The sequence below is a fragment of the Stomoxys calcitrans genome, chromosome 2 (genome assembly GCF_963082655.1).
Source record: "Stomoxys calcitrans chromosome 2, idStoCalc2.1, whole genome shotgun sequence".
Lineage (NCBI taxonomy): Eukaryota > Metazoa > Arthropoda > Insecta > Diptera > Muscidae > Stomoxys > Stomoxys calcitrans.
The window spans coordinates 111,511,140-111,531,368 of NC_081553.1; the positions used below are offsets into that span (position 1 = coordinate 111,511,140).

The 20,229-nt window shown below is 42.9% G+C and overlaps 2 protein-coding genes across 2 annotated transcripts; one reads left to right on the forward strand and one right to left on the reverse strand.

Annotated features, from left to right (window-relative positions):
• Positions 1-718: 718 nt before the first annotated feature.
• Positions 719-3,812, reverse strand: LOC106088618 (phenoloxidase 2). The gene is made up of 7 exons (XM_013254213.2): positions 3,561-3,812; positions 3,310-3,485; positions 3,024-3,204; positions 2,111-2,560; positions 1,408-2,041; positions 1,089-1,344; positions 719-1,014 (listed from the first exon to the last, which is right to left on the reverse strand). Exons 1-7 carry the CDS (start codon positions 3,732-3,734, stop codon positions 819-821), a joined length of 2,067 nt encoding a protein of 688 aa, XP_013109667.1. The 5' UTR covers positions 3,735-3,812; the 3' UTR covers positions 719-818.
• A 7,919-nt stretch (positions 3,813-11,731) lies between these two features.
• On the forward strand, positions 11,732-19,596 carry LOC106088616 (phenoloxidase 1-like). Its single transcript, XM_013254210.2, has 7 exons — positions 11,732-11,955; positions 14,989-15,164; positions 15,299-15,479; positions 17,806-18,255; positions 18,315-18,948; positions 19,012-19,267; positions 19,335-19,596. Exons 1-7 carry the CDS (start codon positions 11,779-11,781, stop codon positions 19,528-19,530), a joined length of 2,070 nt encoding a protein of 689 aa, XP_013109664.2. The 5' UTR covers positions 11,732-11,778; the 3' UTR covers positions 19,531-19,596.
• Positions 19,597-20,229: the final 633 nt, after the last annotated feature.

The window sequence follows — 20,229 nt, forward strand, 5'->3', positions numbered from 1 at the left end:
TTTCCAAAACAACATAAACAAAACAAGTCAGTGGGAACATAGCATTAATCCTGTTTATGGCCCATTCAATGCGGCTTTAGACCTGGTAAATCCACCCTGAACCAGATATTCACACTGCTCCAAATCCTGGAAAAGACCCGAGAAGGACAAATCATCACCTACCATCTCTTTGTTGAATACAAAGCCGCCTTCGATACACTTTTACGTTCAAGCCATGTCTGAGCTTGGTATCCCTGCAAAATTAATAAGACTCTGCAGGATGACACTTGCTGAAACGCGTTCCTCAGTAAGAATTTCTCCAAACCATTTAATACCAAACGAGGTTTCAGACAAGGAGACAGTCTATCGTGTGATCTCTTTAATATCCTGTTGGAGAATGACACCAGCTTTGGGATTAAGCGTAGAATAATACTGGCAAACTGATGCTACTTTGGACTAAGTAAGCAGTTTAGAAACAAGGGCACCTCTCGACAGACGAAGATTACACTATACAAGAGACTGATACTACCCGTTTTATTATATGGTTCTGAGGCATGGGTACTTGTGAAAACAGACGATGTAGTGGAACACGTTCGGCTAGTGAAACAAATGTTCTGTCATAGTCAATTAAAGTAAAGTAAAGGATCTAGCCATGCCTAGTATTCCATATTCCCAAATTAGAGTGCCGGGCCACACAGTGTTACCCAGGCTATGATCGCAGAAGAAGTACCACTTAAAGTTCATATTTTTGTAGCTTTTATATATAGATTTTAATGATAATGATTACAGTTTTTAATTGAAAACCACTTTTTTTAGGAGGAATTGATTAAGATCCAAAGTTATTCCTTAACAACAACTCGATCATTGAAGATAATTTTAACATCAGTCTTCTTCAAATTTGAGAAGGATGATGCAAAGCCCTCCATATTATTTCCAGGCAAGCGTCTATCGAATGGGAAGCCCATTGTGCGTCTATCGGGATATTTCTTGTCCTTCAAGCCACAGAAGGAATAGGCATCACCACAAGTATCGGGACTAAGTGAATTTTTGGGAACGAAAAAGGCAGTTGGTATGAAAATATATTACAGAGTGCCATATAAGCTAGTTACCTATCATTGGTCTGTTCCACGGAATCATTGGCATAATCGGAAATCATGACAAACAAGTCAAAGGCCATACCTTCAGGTTTGCCTTTGGGCACAAGCAAATGTTCAGGCCAACCACAACCACAGAATTGGAATGCGGCCAATGCACTGGCATCCTTGGGCTGATGACTTGGACCCACTTTGCGGAAGGATCTTTCGAAAGGAATTGTAACAGAGGATTGATCCGAGCTACGACGAATAGTATTCTTGCCAGGTACCACTATAAAGAGAGGTTTGAAATTCCATTTGAGTTATACACATCAATAGTCCCGTATGCACTTACAATCAACAGTGAATTTATCCATCTCTATGGCCATTACACGTTGTTCTTCCAAATTTAGTGCAGCTCCAGTCTCGTTGGTCTTGGGACACAAGAAAATGCGGCATGTTCCCTTCTTGTTGCTATCATACTCATTGGTAACCTGAAAAACGTACTCAAATGGTGCATGCTGCAAATGGGTGAAACTGGCATAGACACTGCCATTCGGCCCAAAGTCAAGGCCAGCGGCAATATCGACATTGGACTTTTGCCAATATGTCAGGAGAACATTGGGAAGCGACTTAGAGCTGCCAGAATTGATTTTTGTCTCAATGCTATTGATGGTTATGCCCTGGTAGTTGAGTTCATTGGCGCCATATGGTGGGAGTAGACTCTTGAATTTATTGAATATAGTATCTAAGTATCCATGCCATTTGTAGAAGACAGGATCACGCATGGCGGTGGTGACATCACCCATTACACCATACTCTTCCAGATGCCGCGCATCTGGATCATGGGCGTAAGATATAAGATTGTGAACCATGTTATGGAGATTTCCATAGTAAAGACGGTTAACAGATAGCGATGAGGCTTCAACCAAATTTCCCAAAATGTCAATGCCCTTCACATCATCCAAATTAACGCGATTACCAGAGTTCTACGATAATTGAAAGGAAAATAAGAAACATGATCATTATTTTGAGGAGCGTGCCCAAGTTATACATACATCCTCCACATAACCCTTGTCAATGGCTCCCAAAATGCGATCACGCCATCTTTCGCAGTCAGCAATTTCGAGGACATTATTCTCACGATTCATATCGCGCAATGCCGTGTTGGATGTACGCGCAGGATATGTACGATTGTTCACACTGCTCAACAGCTTGGGGAAATAGCCCTCGGGAATTGGAGCGCGCAAGTTGTTCATTACTTCCACCCGTTTCAAATTATTGCAGAAGCGTTCAGCATTATAGCGAGCCAGGATCTGGTGATGCATGTAGTAGAACAATTCACCGCGACGATCTTTGTCAACAATCTCACGGGGTCCCTCAGTGGGGTAAACCAAATGCCAATGCCAGTGGTGCATGTTCACACCGATATCCTCACGGAAATAGGCCAAGCGTTGCTCGTCTTCGCGATCTGAGGCAGTATAATTTCTGGGAATTTCAATGGGAGTCTATGGAAAACAAAAGAAAAGATGTGTTATGACCCAGGCATTTGATTGTTTGTAAAATAATCTTGAGAATAAGGCAAGGAGGATTTAAAAAGGTGGTCTCACGCGAACAGCCGTTAGCAGCTGGCCAGGTTTGACGGTATTAAGATGACAGATTTTTGTTTGCATTCTCTTTGTTGTAATCTTCTTTCTCGCATATTCTCTGCTCATGTACGCACGCGTATACCCACACGCACACAAATTTCTTTGCATGTGTTGGCAAAAAGTACGATCAGTCTAGACTGCACCATATGATTTGTGGTTGTTGTACAAATGAGACCACCTTTAATTGTTTCGCCATGAGGATAACGGGTTATTAAAGATGCCACAATCTATGTTAAATGACAGCGACTAAAATCTTCAATAGTCCATAGACTTTTGAATCTGATATTGGACATATACAAAGAGGTTCAGGTGGTTTGCTTACACGCTGGTTTTGGTCTGGTATGAGTGAGGCCTCCTCACGAGCATCCTGCAGCAATGATGGTTCTACGAAATTGGAAGGAAATGTTTCTGCAACTGGTGGCACTTGAACACTGCGGGTATCACGACGATGTTGTATGGCCACTGAGTAGCAGTACTGGAACAACATAGGATTAATGCGGTCCCTAGGGAAAAATTTAAATATATTAACAAAAGTTTTGTTTTTATTGTGCCCTTGCCATATAAATATCTCGCGCACATGAACCCCCACATTGTTGTCCATCACTTACTTGGTGTAGGCACACAATGATGCAAAACTTTGCACATCAGGACACTCCATGTACATGGTAATAAGACGGCTGGCAACCATCTTATGGTGATCTTGGAACAAAGAGAATTGTTGTCTTCTACGAATTGTTTGGGCGAAAGCTAAATTGGGCTTCTGGGGAATATCTCGCAATGGAATCTAAAATTCAAAGAACAAAACGTACACGTTCCTACATATTCTATGTTAATAAGCCGATGCATGTTTGACGCAAACCTTAATTTCCACATTGTCCCCGAAACGGCTCTGAAGTTCCACATTAGAGCTACTGTAGCGTTCGGTATAGTAACTATCGGGTAGATCCAAGGCAGCCTTACCATTGTCTCTCGAAGTAAAGACTGGTTCCAAAGGACGTTGGAACAATAGTTCAAGGGCTTTGCTATCACTCATTTTCTTTTTTTGTAAATTTCACTTGGATTTTTCCTCACCAGCTATAAGTGTCATAGACACAAATTTAAACTGCTGACCTGCCTGGTCTAAGGGCGCTATTTATATTGTAGTTTGAGGTCAAGTTAATCGCTTACATGATAAGTGTGCAAAAACCGCAGTTATGGTTCCTATCTAATGTTGGGCTCCCTACATGTCACACTGTGGCCAGTGACCACAATGATAAGAGAACAAACGAAAAACTTAATTAGTTTATGGGAGAGTGTTAGATTTAGTGATTTGCATGATATTCGTGGTAATGTTTAGGCTATGTCTGTTTATGAGTTTACCGTTTGTGTGTGTTTTTTTGAAGCAGTAAAAGCTGACTATATATAAAAAATTTGAAGTTCCTTGATATACAATCTTAGTCCTTCTCTTTTCGACTAGGTTATGTTAAAAAGAGGGTGTGGATTTTAATGCGCCGCAAGCCACTATGGACATACACCTAAGCCAGTAATAGGCTTGTTATGCTCTCTTAATACTTAACAAGTAAAAGCGTGCTAAGTTCGGCCAGGCCGAATCTTGGAAACTCACCACCATGGATTATGCTAAAAATTTATACAAAATAAATTTGGGTAAAGGGCAAAATTTTGTTCTACATACCATAACTTCTGTCAAACCTGCAAAAATTAAAGCTTCTAGGAACCGAACAAGGATAATCGAGAGACCGATTAATATGGGAGCTATCTAAGGTTATAGAATGATTTGGACCGCACTTTGCACAGTTGTTGAAAGTCATAACAGAACACTACGTGCAAAATTTCAGCCTAATCCTACACAAAATTGCGGCTTGTAAAGGCTCAAGAAGTCAAATCGGGCGATCGGTTTATATGGGAGCTATATAAGGTTAGAGACCTATTTGGAATTTACTTAGTAAAGTTGTTGGGATTCATAAAAGAAAACTATGTGCAAACTTTTAGCTAAATCGGACAAAAATTGAGGCTTCCAGGGGCTCAAGTAGTCAAATCGGGAGATCGGTTTTTAAGGTAGCTATATCAGGTTATAGACCGATTTGAACCGTACTTGGAACAGTCGTTGAGAGTCATATGAGAATACTATGGGCAAAATTTAAGCCAAAACGAATGAAAATTGCGCAAAACCGGAAAAAAATGTGGCTTCCAGGGGCTCAAGAAGTCAAATCGGGCGATCGGTATATATGGGAGCTATATCAGATAGTAAACCGATTTGGCCCGTAATTGGCACAGTAGTTGAAAGTCATAAGAGAATACTATGGGCAAAATTTAAGCCAAAACGTACGAAAATTTCGCCTTCCAGGGGCTCAAAAAGTCAAGTCGGGAGATCGGTTTATATGGGAGCTATATCGGATAATACACCGATTTGGACCGTACTTGGCACAGTCGTTGAAAGTCATAAGAGAATACTATGTGCTAAATTTAAGCCAAAACGTACGAAAATTGCGCTTTCGAGGGGCTCAAGAAGTCAAGTCGGGAGATCGGTCTATATGGGAGCTATATCAGGTTATAGACTGATTTGAACCGTACTTGACACAGTTGTTGAAAGTTATAAGGGAATACTATGAGCAAAATTTCAGCCAAATCGGACGAACATTGTGGCTACGAGGGGCTCAAGAAGTCAAATCAGATGATCGGTTTGTATGGGAGCTATACCAGATTATAGACCGATTTGGATTTTACTAAGTACAGTTGTTGGAAGTCATAACAGAAATCTATGTGCATCATTTTAGATAAATCGGACAAAAATTGCGTCTTGTAAGGGCTCAAGAAGTCAAGTCGGGAGATGGGTTTATATGGGAGCTATATCAGTTTATAGACCGATTCGAACCGCAAGCCAAATCGGACGAAAATTGTGCCTTCTAGGGGCTCAAGATGTCAAATCGGGAGATCGGTTTATATGGGGGCTACAATATATCCAAATATGGGAGGCCACCGTAGCGCAGAGGTTAGCATGTGCGCCTATGACGCTGAACGAATCCTGGCGAGACAATCAGAAAAAAATTCAACGGTGTTTTTCCCCTCCTAATGCTGGAAACATTTGTGAGGTTCTATGCCATGTAAAACTTCTCTCCAAAGAGGTGTCGCACTGCGGCACGCCGTTCGGACTCGGCTATAAAAAGGAGGCCCCTTATCATTGAGCTTAAAACTTAAATCGGACTGCACTCATTGATATATAAGAAGTTTCCTGTTCCTTAGTGGAATGTTCATACACAAAATTTGCAATTCGCAATATCCAAATATGAACCGATATGGTCCCCAATACAATCCCCAATGACCTACATCAATACTAAGTATCTGTGTAAAATTTCAAGCGTTACACGTTCGACCGCTATCGTGATTTTGATAGACGGACGGACGGACATGGATAGATAGACTCAAAATATCGAGACTTTATGGGGTCGCAGATTAATATTTCGAGGCGGTACAAACGTCCTATGGTGGTGGATACAAAAAGTAACCTCGAAAACAAAATCGAAGTTAGGAATTCCGTGCTAATTACAAAATCCTTAATTGTTTTCCATGCCACGCCCCTAAGTTGGTTCATGTCTGGTACAGGTCCCCACCTAAGTGCCGGTATCTGTTAGTCGCAAAAGCCGGACAATGTCAAAAGAAATGCTCCAACGTCTCATCATCATCCCCGCATGCCCTACACATGCTATCACTTGCCGCACCGATTTTAAATGAGTGAGCTTGTAGTTCTATGTGTTCCGTTATGATACTAATAGCTGTACTGACCTCCTTCTTGCTTCCTTTCAGTAATAGCCTCGTCTTCTCACGATCTGGATCCCCCCATAGGATTTTCGACGTCCTACCGACCGTTTCGCTTTTCCACATTGTTGCATGCGCAATCGTCGCCCACTCCCTTAACTCAGACTGCGTCGACCCGAAAGGCTTCGGGTTATCCAAGTTTTTTGACGGCAGTCCTCTGACCTTCACCGCCAAATCGTCTGCTCTTTCATTTGCCCTTACTCCGTTATGGCCCGGCACCCAAACGATGCGGATTTTGCCATCCCCAGAGAAGGCGTTAATCTCCTTCTTACACTGCAAGTCTGTTCGTGGTCTTACCGTCCTGGTTGTTATTGCGCTTATGGCAATTTTACAGTCCGTAAAGATGTTCACACTCGACGTCCTCTCGTTAGCACCACACCACTTCACGCATTCCGTGATCGCCCGGATCTCCGCCTGCAGGACCGTATTATGGTCAGGCAGTCTAAAACAGATTTCAGTCCCTGGATTCTCAATGTAAACCCCAGGCCCACTCTGCCCTCTAGCTTTGATCCATCCGTGTAACATGATCTTCCAGATGGCAATACTAGGGTTCCGTCAATTCAAGACTGTGCCGCTGGCAGCAGTGCCTCGCACTCGACTTCAAGGTTCATCTCAGGTATCCGAACGGAAACCTCTTTCCTTCCATTCAAGTTTCCCATTGTCGCCTCGATTATACCGCGATAGTATGAGGTGCTCCCATCCTCAATCCATTCTCCCATCGCCTTCAGTCTCATAGCCGCAGTGGCTGCCTCACACTTAATCTGTATGTCAATGGGTCGGATATCTAGAAGAGCCTCCAGTGCCCTAGTGGGCGTGATCCTCATCGCTCCGCCTATGCCAAAACAACATGTTCTCTGAACCTTTTGTATGGTCCTTATGTTGCACTTTTTCTCCATAGCAGTCCACCAAACTACTGCGGAGTAAGTAAGTATTGGTCTAATCACGCTCTTGTAGAGCCAGTGAACTATCCTACGATTAAGGCCCCTCTACGGCCCATCTACATTGTGCTCAACACCTGTGAGCCTTCTCAGTACGCTTCTGAATCTGACACTTCCAATTCAGTTTCCTGTCCAAGATCACACCCAAATATTTGCCTTGTCAGATATCGAAATCGTCTTATTGAGGAAACGTGGTGCGTTAAATTGGTCCCACCTTCGTCTTCCTAGTGAACAGGCAAATTTCAGTTTTCTCTGGGTTAACACTGGGTCTAGCCTAGTCATATGCCATATGCCAAACCCTTCGGCCATCCTGCATAGCTCATTCGGATCCTTACCCCTTAGAAGTATTATAACATCGTCTGCGTAGGGTTCAAATCCCTCCTCAGTAAGCATCCGTAATAGGTTATTTATGGTGGTCATCCATAGGAGTGGCGATAAAATGCCCCCCTGTGGTGTGCCCTGTTCCACTTTCTCCCTTATATTTATGGCATGGGACACACAATTTATCCACTTGTTCCTTAGCATATGGTTTATCCAGTCTCTAAAGAGCGGGTCCAGCCGGTACTGGTTTAAGGATTGGATCAGTGTGTCGGTCCGCACATTGTTAAAAGCCCCCTTGATGTCAATGCATACCGCCAGTGTATACGTATTGGCATTGAAGGATTCTTCTATTTTATACACACCCTTGTGCAGGGCATAGGCATGCCACCGACCTTCCCTTGACGTAGGCATTCTGTTTGTATTTGACCAGTTCGCTGGATGTCCTACTCTTTGTCATGGTGTCCACAATACGTTCCATGGTTTTGAGTAGAAAGGACGTAAGGCTTATGGGTTTGTAGGCCTTTGGTGTCGCATAATGTGCCTTGCCGGGCTTGGGTGTAAACACCACCCTTGCCTCCCGCCAGGCTTTCGGAGTATATTAAAGTCCTATGCACGCTGTGAAAATTTCGGTCAGACGAGGTGCCAGATAGTTTGTCTCTTTCTGTAGTAAGGCCGGAAATATTCCATCAGGTCCGGGTGACATAAATGGTTTGAAGCTCCTCAAGGATTGCTTCACCATAAATTCCGTAATTATAAACCTTCGATCAACATCATTATTCCAAGATTTCGGTGTCTCCGTGAGTCCCTTCGAATCCTGCAGAAAATGGGTTTTCATCAAAAGCCTTAACATGTCCCCCGTTGTCTCTGCTCTCACTTCTATGTCGTCTACTAGAGTTTCAGTTTGGACATGGGTTTTCAGAGAGAAACTTTTTTATCTTGGCGGCGTCATTAACGCTATCGATCTGTTCGCAGAAAAGCTTCCAGGAGGCACGTTTTGCCGCTCTGGTAATCTTATTGTATTCCTTGAGCCGTGTGTAATACACATCCCAATAGGAATAAAAATTACCTTTTTGTCCTCCCAGCTAACACCTGTATACGACATCCTGATAAGAGTATATCTCACTAAGCCAAGGAGCCATCTATCGGACACAGCTTGTAATTCAACCAGCGATACAACGTCATGGCGTGGCGACTTAAAGGATTGGAAACTTTTTGTCGCCCAAAGTATTTTCGAAACAGACATAATTTCCCTAATAACCTCCCACGAATGTATGTCAGTAACATTCTCCTCTGGCTTCTCACTGTCCGCTGGAAAGTTTGCTGGAAAATGTATATCAACCAGAAGCTCTAGTGTTTCCTCACTAGACGTTATCTATACGTTCTCTGACTTCTGAATATATCACACCGTAATAGGTTTCGAAGATAGGATCTTCCTTAGCCTAGAGGCCTCAGATTTATCCTCTACGGAGCTTCAGAATTCCACCGCAGGATTTGTTCCGAGCCTTTCTCAGCTCGCCCTTGTATTTTTTAGCTTAGCCTTATAGTTGCTCCAATCCTGTGGTGCCCTTGACAAAACTTATAGAGCAGAGAGCAAAAGATCGAGGCGCTTGGAAACCTATTCTGAATGCGGTTTATGCAACAAATGGCCTGTAATAACCTATAAATCAAGAAAGTAAGACTATACGTAATTTTCATTGACCTGCCAATGGTTTAAGTGCTTACTTTAATTGGCTATGACAGAACATTTGCTCCACCAGCCGTACGTAGAATAGCGTTCCAAGCGCCTCGATCTTCAATTATCCATTCGTGGTTCATATGTCGCCTATATTCTCCATTAACGCAAATTGGTCCATATATTTTACGAAGAATCTTTCTCTCAAATACTCCAAGCACTGTCTCATCTGCTTTCACAAGTACCCATGCCTCAGAACCATATAACAACACGGGTAGTATCAGTGGCTTGTATAGTGTAATCTTCGTCTGTCGAGAGGTGGCCTTGTTTCTAAACTGCTTACTTAGTCCAAAGTAGCATCTGTTTGCCAGTATTATTCTTCGCTTTATCTCAAAACTGGTATCATTCGTTTCGGTTACGGCGGTGCCGAGGTAGATAAAGTTACTGACTATCTCAAAGTTATGGTTCCCAACTTCCTCCATTTTCTTTATCTGCTCGGTTGTGCAAGGCTTTTTGGGAGTTGAAACTATCCATTTCGTCTTATCTCCATTTACTGCCAGACCCATTTTCACTGGCTCTCTTTCGATTCTTTCAAAGGCTGCAGTTACTACATCCGGTGTCCGACCTATGATGTCGATGTCGCCGGTGTAGGCGAGTACATGTGTTCTCTTGTGAGTAGTGTGCCATATCTATTCACATCTGCATCTCTTATAATCTTCTCCAACAGGATATAAAAGAGATCACACGATAGGCTGTCTCCTTGTCTAAAACCTCGTTTGGTATTGAATGGTTCGGAGAGATTCCTATTTCCTATTCTTAAGTGTCATCCTGTCTCGTCCTTGATACTGATGTTGAAGAATTTGGCTTTTATTCGGATTGTGGTTAGCGTCTCATCCAATGTAGTACGCTGCAGACAAGGTGTTTCAGTCTCCGACTTTCCACAAATCCACATCCAAATTCATGCCTCGTGTTTTGGCAGGTATAGTACAGTTCGTCACCCTTTGGAGTTGTAGTGACGCCATTCCCAGTCCATCGCACTTCCTGTAAGGCGGTAATATCTGCCTTGTACTTCTCTTATACATCCGCCAGCGAGTATACTGCACCTTCTCTATAAAGAGTGCGGACATTCCAGGTGCAGATCCGCAAATCATGGTCGTTTTTTCGATTGCGTGGGTCGTCAACGTTAGGGGTCCTTTGTTTCCCATAGTTTTCCGGGCGGGTTACTGGCCCAGCGCCCCAACCGCATGGTTTTTGTGGGATTACACATATATATCTCGTTGTGGCGTGCCGCTTGCTCCAAAATCCGATGCTCGCCTACAGCCGCACCTAACCTGGGAACAGACCCTGATGTTGGCCATTGGTTATTTGAAGGCGCCAATAACTCGCCTTGTCAACTCGAGTATCATTGGCACTCAGTATTTAATTAAGAGCCAGTGCCACTTGACTCCTCACTGAGACTCTCCTCTCGAAAATCGCCGACTGCCCGCGTCCGCATTTACAGCTACTCCGCATAAGAACGGAGCTTTCCACCATACGCAACTTGTGGATGCGCCCGGCAGCTTTCAACTAAGCTTCTCGTGGTAACGATTTACACCACACAAGTCGGAGCTTCAAGTTCCAGCCTGTGTTGTGCTCATAGTTATCCCGAGTCGGCCGGGATCGTTTAAGTGCGAATTTTGTTTAACAACAAACAAAATTTAGAGGGATTATGGAAATGGTACACTAAAATTTTTTTTATTTACCTGCCACAAAAACTAAAAACCAAAACTGAGTTCACCTTTACGTTGCAACTTTTAAGCGAAATGGAAGAAAACTGGTTAAGAGCCAACTCTGTGACAGGTAGGCAAATCGGATAACTGCCTTAAAAAAGTTAAAGATAAGTGCGAAAATCGCTTTACTGCCACAAATTGTCGTTGGAATTTTGTTTTAAGGTGGCGGGGACATTTTTTTTTTATTTAAAATTTTATCTCTTCTTTGGTTAAAACATTGTTGCGAAATTTATGTCCAAAAACTCATAATCTCTGAACATAAAATGTCTTCGTACTATGGTATTCATATAAAATAGCCGTATTTGTTTTATCTCATACTTGGAACCTAATTAAAATTTCCCTTTCATATTAAGATTCTAATCGTGGTTACCGACCACATAGTGATATGTGCAGCCTACTTATGTAGGCTGCACTTTCAGTTTCACCGACTATCAGTAATTTCAGAAACGCAACCCAAAATTTTGGCTATAAATACTGTCCCCGAATCTAGACAAATCATCAGTTGAATTTCGTCGCTTATTACGCAGAAGTAAACAGTGGTCTTAGTTTGAAGTTGAAGTTAATATGGCTGCCGATAGCAAAGCCCTCGAGTTATTGTTTCAACGTCCTTTGGAACCTGTCTTTACTTCAAGAGACAATGGCAAGGCTGCCTTGGATTTACCCGACAGTTACTACACCGAACGTTATAGTGGATCCAATGTGGAATTGCAAAGTCGCTTCGGAGACAATGTCGAAATTAAGGTTCGTATAAAACTTGTAGGTCATTCGCTTTAAAAGGGTGAGGGATAGTTTCATTTCCCTTTGCCTCGATGAAAGTTAGTTTTGTTATCCCTTTAGATTGTCCAAGCATAGAAGAGATTGACGAAAATGTCAACAGGATCACGACTGCACTGGTGGGGTTCTTCGAAGATGGTTGTCCTCTTCGGGAAAAGAAATCAGCCCAAGAAAAACCTTGGATGGCCGGGGAGATTCTCAATATCGGGAAAGAGGTCCGCAGACTTTTTAAAAGAGCACGTCGTAAAAAAGCGGAAGTTTATTGGGATGTGTATTACACACGGCTCAAGGAATACAATAAGATTACCAGAGCGGCAAAACGTGGATCCTAGAAGCTTTTCTGCGAACAGGTCGATAGCATTAATGACGCCGCCAAGATAAAAAAGTTTCTCTCTGAAAACCCATGTCCAAACTGAAACTTTAGTAGACGACATGGCAGTGAGAGCAGAGACAACGGAGGACATGTTGAGGCTTTTGATGAAAACCCCTTTTCCACAGGATACGAAGGGACTCACGGAGACACCGAAATCTTGGAATAATGACGTTGATCGAAGGTTTATAATTACGGAATTTATGGTGAAGGAATCCTTGAGGAGCTTCAAACCATTTATGTCACCCGGACCTGATGGAATATTTCCGGCCTTACTACAGAAAGAGGCAGACCATCTGGCGCCTCGTCTGGCCAAAATTTTCACAGCGTGCCTAGGATTTTCATATACTCACAAAGCCTGGCAGAAGGCAAGGGTGGTGTTTACACCCAAGCCCGACAAGGCAAGTTATGCAACACCATAGGCCTACAGACCCACAAGCCTTACGTCCTTTCTACTCAAAACCATGGAACGTATTGTGGACACCATGATAAAGAGTATGACATCCAGCGAAGTGCTCAAATACAAACAGCATGCCTATGTCAAGGGAAGGTCGGTGGAGACTGCCCTGCACGAGTTTGTGCATAAAATAGAACAATCCTTCAATGCCAAAACGTAAACACTGGCGGTATGCATTGACATCGAGAGGGATTTAAACAATGTGCGGACCAACACACTGATCCAATCCTTAGATCAGTACCGGTTGGACCCGGTCCTTAGATAAACCGTATGCTAAGGAACAGGTGGATAAATTGTGTCTCCCATGGCATAAATAGAAGGGAGATAATGGCACAGGGCACGCAACAGGGGGGCTTTTTTCGCCACTCCTATGGGTGACCACCATAAATGACCTATTAAGGATCCTGACTGAGTAGGGATTTGAACCCGTCTGCTACCCAGACGATGTTATAATGCTTCTAATTGGTAAGGATCCGAACGAGCTATGCAGAAGGGCCGAAAGGGTCTTGCATATGGCATATGACTGTGCTAGACCCAGGGGTCTCAATGTTAACCCAGAGAAGAGTGAAATATGCCTGTTCACGAGGAAGACGAAGATGGGCCAATTTAACGCACCACGTTTCCTTAATAAGACAATTTCGATATCTGACAAGGCCAAATACTTAGGTGTGATCTTGGAAAGGAAACTGAATTGGAAGTGTCACATTCAGGAGGGTAGAGAGAAGGCTCACAGATGTTGGGCACAATGTAGACGGGCTGTAGGTTCGAAACGGGGCCTGAATTCTAGGAAAGTTCACTGGCTCTACAGGAGCGTGATTAGACCAATACTTCCTTACGCCTCAGTAGTTTGGTGGACTGCTATGGAGAAAAAGTAACATAGGGACTATACAACAGGTTCAGAGAACATGTTTTCTTGGCATAGGCGGAGCGATGAGGACCACGCCCACTAGGGCACTGGAGACTATCTAGATATCCGACCGATAGACATACAGATTAAGTGTGAGGCAGCCACTGCGGCTATGAGACTGAAGGCGATGGGAGAATGGATTGAGGATGGGAGCAGCTCATACCATTGCGGTATAAACGAGGCGACAATGGGAAACCTGGAAGAAAGTGGAGAGGTTTCCGATCAGATACCTGAGATGAACCTTGAAGTCGAGTGCGAGGCACTGCTACCAGCGGCACAGTCTTGAATTGACGGAACCCTAGTATTGCCCTCTCAAAGATCATGTTACACGGATGGATCAAAGCTAGAGAACAGAATGGGCCTGGGGGTATACATTGAGAACCCAGGAACTGAGAACTGTTTTAGACTGCCTGACCATAATACGGTCCTGCAGGCGGAGATCCGGGCGATCACGGAATGCATGAAGTGGTGTGGTGCTAACGCGAGGACGTCGAATGTGAACATCTTTACCGACAGTAAAATTGCCATAAGGGCAATAACAATCAGGACGGTAAGCTCACGAACAATCTTGCAGTGTAAGAAGGAGATCAACGCCTTCTCTGAAGATGGCAAAATCCGCATCGTTTGGGTGCCGGGCCATAACGGAGTAAGGGGAAATGAAAGGGGAGACGATTTGGTGGTGAAGGCCAGAGGACTGCCGTCAATAAACTTGGTTAACCTGAAGCCTTTCGGGTCGACGCAGACCGAGTTAACGGAGTGGGCGTCGAATACGCATGCAACATTGTGGAACAGCGAAACGGTCGGTAGGACGGCGAAAATCCTATGGGGGTTCCAGATCGTGAAAAGACGAAGCTATTACTGAAAGGAAGTAAAAAGGAGGTCAGTATAGCTATTGGTATCATAACGGAACACATAGGACTACGAGCTCACTTATGTAAAATCGGTGCGGCAAGTGATAGCCTGTGGGGGGCATGCGAGGAAGATGATGAGACGTTGGAGCATTTCCTTTGTCATTACCCGGCTTTAGGGTCTAACAGATACCGGCACTTAGGTGGAGACACAATACCAGACATGAAACAACTTAGGAGAGTGAAATTGAAAACAGTTAAGGTTTTTGTAAGTGGAATGGTACGATTATTGGTTTAGGTGTATGTCCATAGTGGCATGGGGCGGATTAATATATGCACTCTCTTTTCGACCTAACCTAACTTAATGAAATATTTGTATGACGCCACCAATTTTTATTTCTATCTTTTTTACCTGCAGATTCCATTGCGCGACATTCCCCAGAAGCCTGATCTAGCCTTTGCCAGAACTATCGGCAGAAGACAACAATTCTCGTTATTTCAAGATCACCATAAGAAGGTTGCCAGCCAACTTATAACAATGTACATGGATTGTCCCGATGTTCAAAGTTTTGCCTCATTGTGTGCATACACCAAGTAAGTTGTGGGCAACATTTTGTGGGAATGTATGAAATTTTTATATCGAATATATCAACCAACACAAAGGCGAACAAAACTTATGTGCCTTTACACCCTCTATAAGAGTCATTGTATTTAATTTTTTTTCCTAGGGACCGCATTAATCCTATGTTGTTCCAGTACTGCTACTCAGTGGCCATACAACATCGTCGTGATACCCGCAATGTTCAAGTGCCACCAGTTGCGGAAACATTCCCCTCCAATTTTGTAGAACCGTCATTGCTGCAGGATGCTCGTGAAGAGGCTTCCCTAATACCGGATCAAAACCAACGTGTAAGTAAATCAAACAATGTTACCAAAGTTTTACCTCGTCGTGAGCTAATATTAATTATCGGTAAAGCCTAGTACTGACTTCGAGTTTTCGTCCGAACAACTGTCCTATAAAAAATCTTTTGCGAAATGACTACGAAATTTGTTCAAATAAGTTGTACAAAGTTCTTTTTACGAAATGATTTTAACACGGGAAGACAAATTCCAAGTCGCTATCGAAGAAATCGTTCCACTCCAGGGCCTTACGCAGAACAAACGAATGCCCGAAATCGGTAGAACGTCATGTTACTGTCTCCCCCAGTTAGAAGGCAGACCTCAAAGCCACGACCTCTGCATAAAAGTGCAAAGGCAAAGACCCATAGATAAGTATCAGCCAAACCAAAGAAGTGTGCCTCCACTGGACCGCCCCTGGTCCAAGTTCCCAAATCCTGGCTATTGAGTTGTGAGCGCACTCAGCCTCCGTTTAATTATGTCCTCAACGTTCATTCTCCAGTTATAGTCAAAAATTATACTCAGGTATTCAGGCTCCCGAGATATCGGCAGCTCACTCCTTCCAGGATCGATGACCTGAATACTTTCTCCTTCCAGTGAACAAAACCAGCGCTGCCTCTCTGTGTTTTATGACAAACCCATTGGCCATCGCCGATCTAAGCAAGAAGCCCTTCCTTGTTGACGGTGGGGATAACAATTTCCCGAAAAGGGAACTCGGAGATGGAGGTATCTCGCCCTGCCCGAGAGCTTCAGTATTCCGTTAAATAAGAAATCATATAGGCTTTTAAACGTGTACAGCGTTTCGGTGGTCCTGAAGGCATTGGAGATATATCAATGCGGGAGTGGCGGATGGAGCAGAATATGATACATGTGGACAGTCAGTCATCGCTAAAGGCTCTAGCGACGAACTATGTTAAGTCAAGACTGGTTAGAAGATGCAAAGAGCTTCTTTGAACCATAGGAAGGGCTGTCAGTCTCAGGGCTGCGGAGTCGGAGTTACCGTCTGGCAGTTGAGCATGCTTGCCCTGACTTCCATTTCGACTTTGGCCCGAGGTCGGAGGAAAAAAAACGACAGATGGCGGGTTTCGTGTGGTCCCAGGTCAAAATCAAGACACACATCCCGCATGTTGGCATTAATCCTAGTTATGTAGGAATTGAGGTAGCTGCATTGCACCTTGTAGGGGCTCAAGAAGCTAAATCGGGAGATAGGTTTATATGGGAGCTGTATCAAGCTATTGATCGATTCAAATCATATTAGACACGTATGTTAAGGGAATCCGTTGTACAAAATTTCAGCCAAATCGGATGAGAATTGCGCCCTCTAGAGGCTCAAGAAATCAAGATCCCAGATGGGTATATATGGCAGCTATATCGGGTTATGTACCGATTTACGCCATACTTAACACTGTTATTGGAAGTCATAACAAAACATCTCATGTAAAATTTCAGCGATATCGGATGAGAATTGCACGCTCTATTGGCTCAAGAAGTCAAGACCCAAGATCGATTTATGTGGCAGCTATATCAAAACATGGACCGATTTGAACCATACTGAGCGCAGTTGTTGGAAGTGAAGCCAAAACACTACGTGCAAAACTTCAATCAAATCGAACGAGAATTACGCCCTCAAGGACTCAAGAAGTCAAGACCCAAGATCAGTTTATATGGCAGCTAAACCAAAACATGGACCGATTTAAACCATACTTAGCGCAGTTGTTGGAAGTGAAACCAAACCGCCACGTGCAAAATTTCAGCCAAATCGAACTAGAATTGCGTCCTCCAGAGGCTCAAGAAGTCGAGACCCAAGATCGGTTTATATGGCAGCTATATCAAAACATGGACCGATTTGGTCCATTTACAATCCCAACCGACTTACACTAATAACAAGTAGTTGTGCAAAATTTCAAGCGGCTAGCTTTATTCCTTCGAAAGTTAGCGTGCTTTCGACAGACAGACGGACATGGCTAGATCGACTTAGAATGACATGACGATTACGAATATATATACTTTATGGGGTCTCAGACGCATATTTCGAGGTGTTACAAACAGATTGACGAAATTAGTATACCCCCATCCTATGGTAGAGGGTATAAAATATGAAAGTTTCCAGAAAAATTTGTTTTTACTTTGGTTGACAGACATACATATGGTAAAAATGATGTCAACATACAGCTGCTAACTACCAAAACAACGCTTTGCATGCCAAATAAAAAAGTCTAATTAGCAACAATTTCCGCAGAATCGAAGTCAGTACTAGGCTTAAACCTTAAAATTTTACCTATAATCTTCAAATCTTAATAGTCCTCGATAATATGTTTTCCTTTTCCTTCTGTCATAGACCCCTATTGAAATTCCCAGAAATTATACTGCCTCGGATCGTGAAGACGAGCAACGTGTTGCCTATTTCCGCGAGGACATCGGTGTGAATATGCACCACTGGCACTGGCATTTGGTTTACCCCACTGAGGGACCTCGTGAGATTGTTGCCAAAGATCGTCGCGGTGAATTGTTCTACTACATGCATCACCAGATCCTGGCTCGCTACAATGCTGAGCGTTTCTGCAATAATTTGAAACGGGTGGAAGTAATGAACAACTTGCGCGCTCCAATTCCCGAGGGCTATTTCCCCAAGCTGTTGAGCAGTGTGAACAATCGTACATATCCTGCGCGTACATCCAACACTGTCTTGCGCGATATGAATCGTGAGAATAATGTCCTCGAAATAGCTGATTGTGAAAGATGGCGTGATCGCATTTTGGAAGCCATTGACAAGGGTTACGTTGAGGACGTAAGTACAAGAAAGCTACAGTATTCACAATTTCTTATTTCCCCTAAACTTCCTTGTAGGCTTCGGGTAAACGCATTGGTTTGGATGAAGTCAAAGGCATTGACATTTTGGGAGATTTAGTTGAAGCTTCATCACTTTCGGCTAATCGCCTTTACTATGGAAATCTCCATAACATGGTTCACAATCTCATATCTTACGCCCATGATCCAGATTCGCGGCATCTGGAAGAGTATGGTGTGATGGGTGATGTCACCACCGCCATGCGTGATCCCGTGTTCTATAAATGGCATGGTTATTTGGATACTATCTTCAATAAATTCAAGGGTCTGTTGCCTCCCTACAATGCCAATGAACTGAACAACCAGGGCATCACCATTAATAATATTGAGACAAAAATCAGCTCTAGCAACTCTAACTCTGCTCCCAATGTTCTTTTGACTTACTGGCAAAAATCCAATGTAGACATTGCTGCTGGTCTTGACTTTGGCCCTAATGGTAGTGTCTACGCCAGTTTCACTCATCTGCAGCATGCGCCATTTGAGTACGTTTTTCAGGTGACCAATGCTAATGGCAGCAATAAGAAGGGAACATGCCGCATATTCTTGTGCCCCAAGACCAATGAGACTGGAGCTCCACTAAGCCTGGAAGAACAGCGTGTATTGGCCATAGAAATGGATAAATTTACTGTAAATCGTAAGTAGATACAGGACAGTTAATGTGAATGACTCTCATGGCGTATAAAACCTCTATTTATAGTGGTTCCTGGCAAGAATACTATTCGTCGTCGTTCGGATGAATCCTCTGTAACAATTCCTTTCGAAAGATCCTTCCGCAAGGTGGGTCAAATCCATCAACCCAAGGATGCCAGTGCATTGGCCAATTTCCAATTCTGTGGTTGTGGTTGGCCTCAGCATTTGCTTGTGCCCAAAGGCAAACCCGAAGGTATGGCCTTTGACTTGTTTGTCATGATTTCCGATTATGCCAATGATTCTGTACAACAAACCAACAACAGGTAAATAGTGGACACTTGAAAAAACATTGCCTTTTGTTAAATTTGCTATTTCTGAAAATTCATTTAGCCCCGATACTTGTGGTGATTCCTATTCCTTCTGTGGCTTGAAAGACAAGAAATATCCAGATAGACGTACCATGGGCTTCCCATTCGATAGACGCTTACCAGCAAATAACCTGGAAGCCTTGGCCTCATCCTTCTCAAATCTGAAAAAGACTGATGTCAAAATCATTTTCAATGATCGTGTTGTAATTAAGCAATAACGTGATAAATGTCTTCCCTTGTACTTTTGATAACAAATAAATGATTCAGCTTTATTGAGAGCAAAAAAAAAATTATTGTTTTAAATGGAAATATAAATAAGCTTAATGACAAAATAAAAAAATCTTTTATATATTACTGCCTAGAATTAGGTTAGGTTGAAAAGAGGGTGCGGATATTAATTCGCCCCATGCCACTATGGACATAAACCTAATCCAGTAATCGGCTTGTTGTGCGCTCTAAATACTAAAAAAGTAACCTCGAAAAAGAAAAAACTAAGCTAGGAATTCCGTGATACTTGCAAAATCCTTACGTTCGATATCGATAATTTTGTATACCTTGAAGTACAACTCTGTAAAGTAATTTTTTTTACAACCATGTAGTTTAATTATTATAGTAGTAGTCGAGCAGTAGCAGTTATTTTAGTAGTAGTTGTGAGTTAACGTAAAATAGTCGAAGCACAACAACGAAGTGAACTACATCATCTTTTATTTTATTCCTTATTATATTTAATAAACACTTTGAATATAAAAACTCTGAGACTTTCATTCTGGCAAGAGTAAAACGAGTGTTTCTAAAACTTAATTGTTTTCCATACCACGCCCCTAAGTTGGTTCATGTCTGGTATTGTGTCTCCACTTAAGTGCTGGTATCTGCTAGTCGCGAAATCCGGGCAATGACATAGGAAATGCTCCAACTTC

Excerpts from the sequence above, each read along its gene's own strand:
- LOC106088618 (XM_013254213.2), bottom strand. The coding sequence starts at position 3,734 with ATGAGTGATAGCAAAGCCCTTGAACTATTGTTCCAACGTCCTTTGGAA. Across the intron at positions 3,486-3,560 it reads GGGACAATGTGGAAATTAAG|ATTCCATTGCGAGATATTCC; the intron begins GTTTGCGTCAAA and ends TTTGAATTTTAG. Across the intron at positions 1,015-1,088 it reads GTGGAACAGACCAATGATAG|TCCCGATACTTGTGGTGATG; the intron begins GTAACTAGCTTA and ends AAATTCACTTAG.
- LOC106088616 (XM_013254210.2), top strand. The coding sequence starts at position 11,779 with ATGGCTGCCGATAGCAAAGCCCTCGAGTTATTGTTTCAACGTCCTTTG. Across the intron at positions 15,480-17,805 it reads TACCGGATCAAAACCAACGT|ACCCCTATTGAAATTCCCAG; the intron begins GTAAGTAAATCA and ends CTTCTGTCATAG. Across the intron at positions 18,256-18,314 it reads ACAAGGGTTACGTTGAGGAC|GCTTCGGGTAAACGCATTGG; the intron begins GTAAGTACAAGA and ends ACTTCCTTGTAG.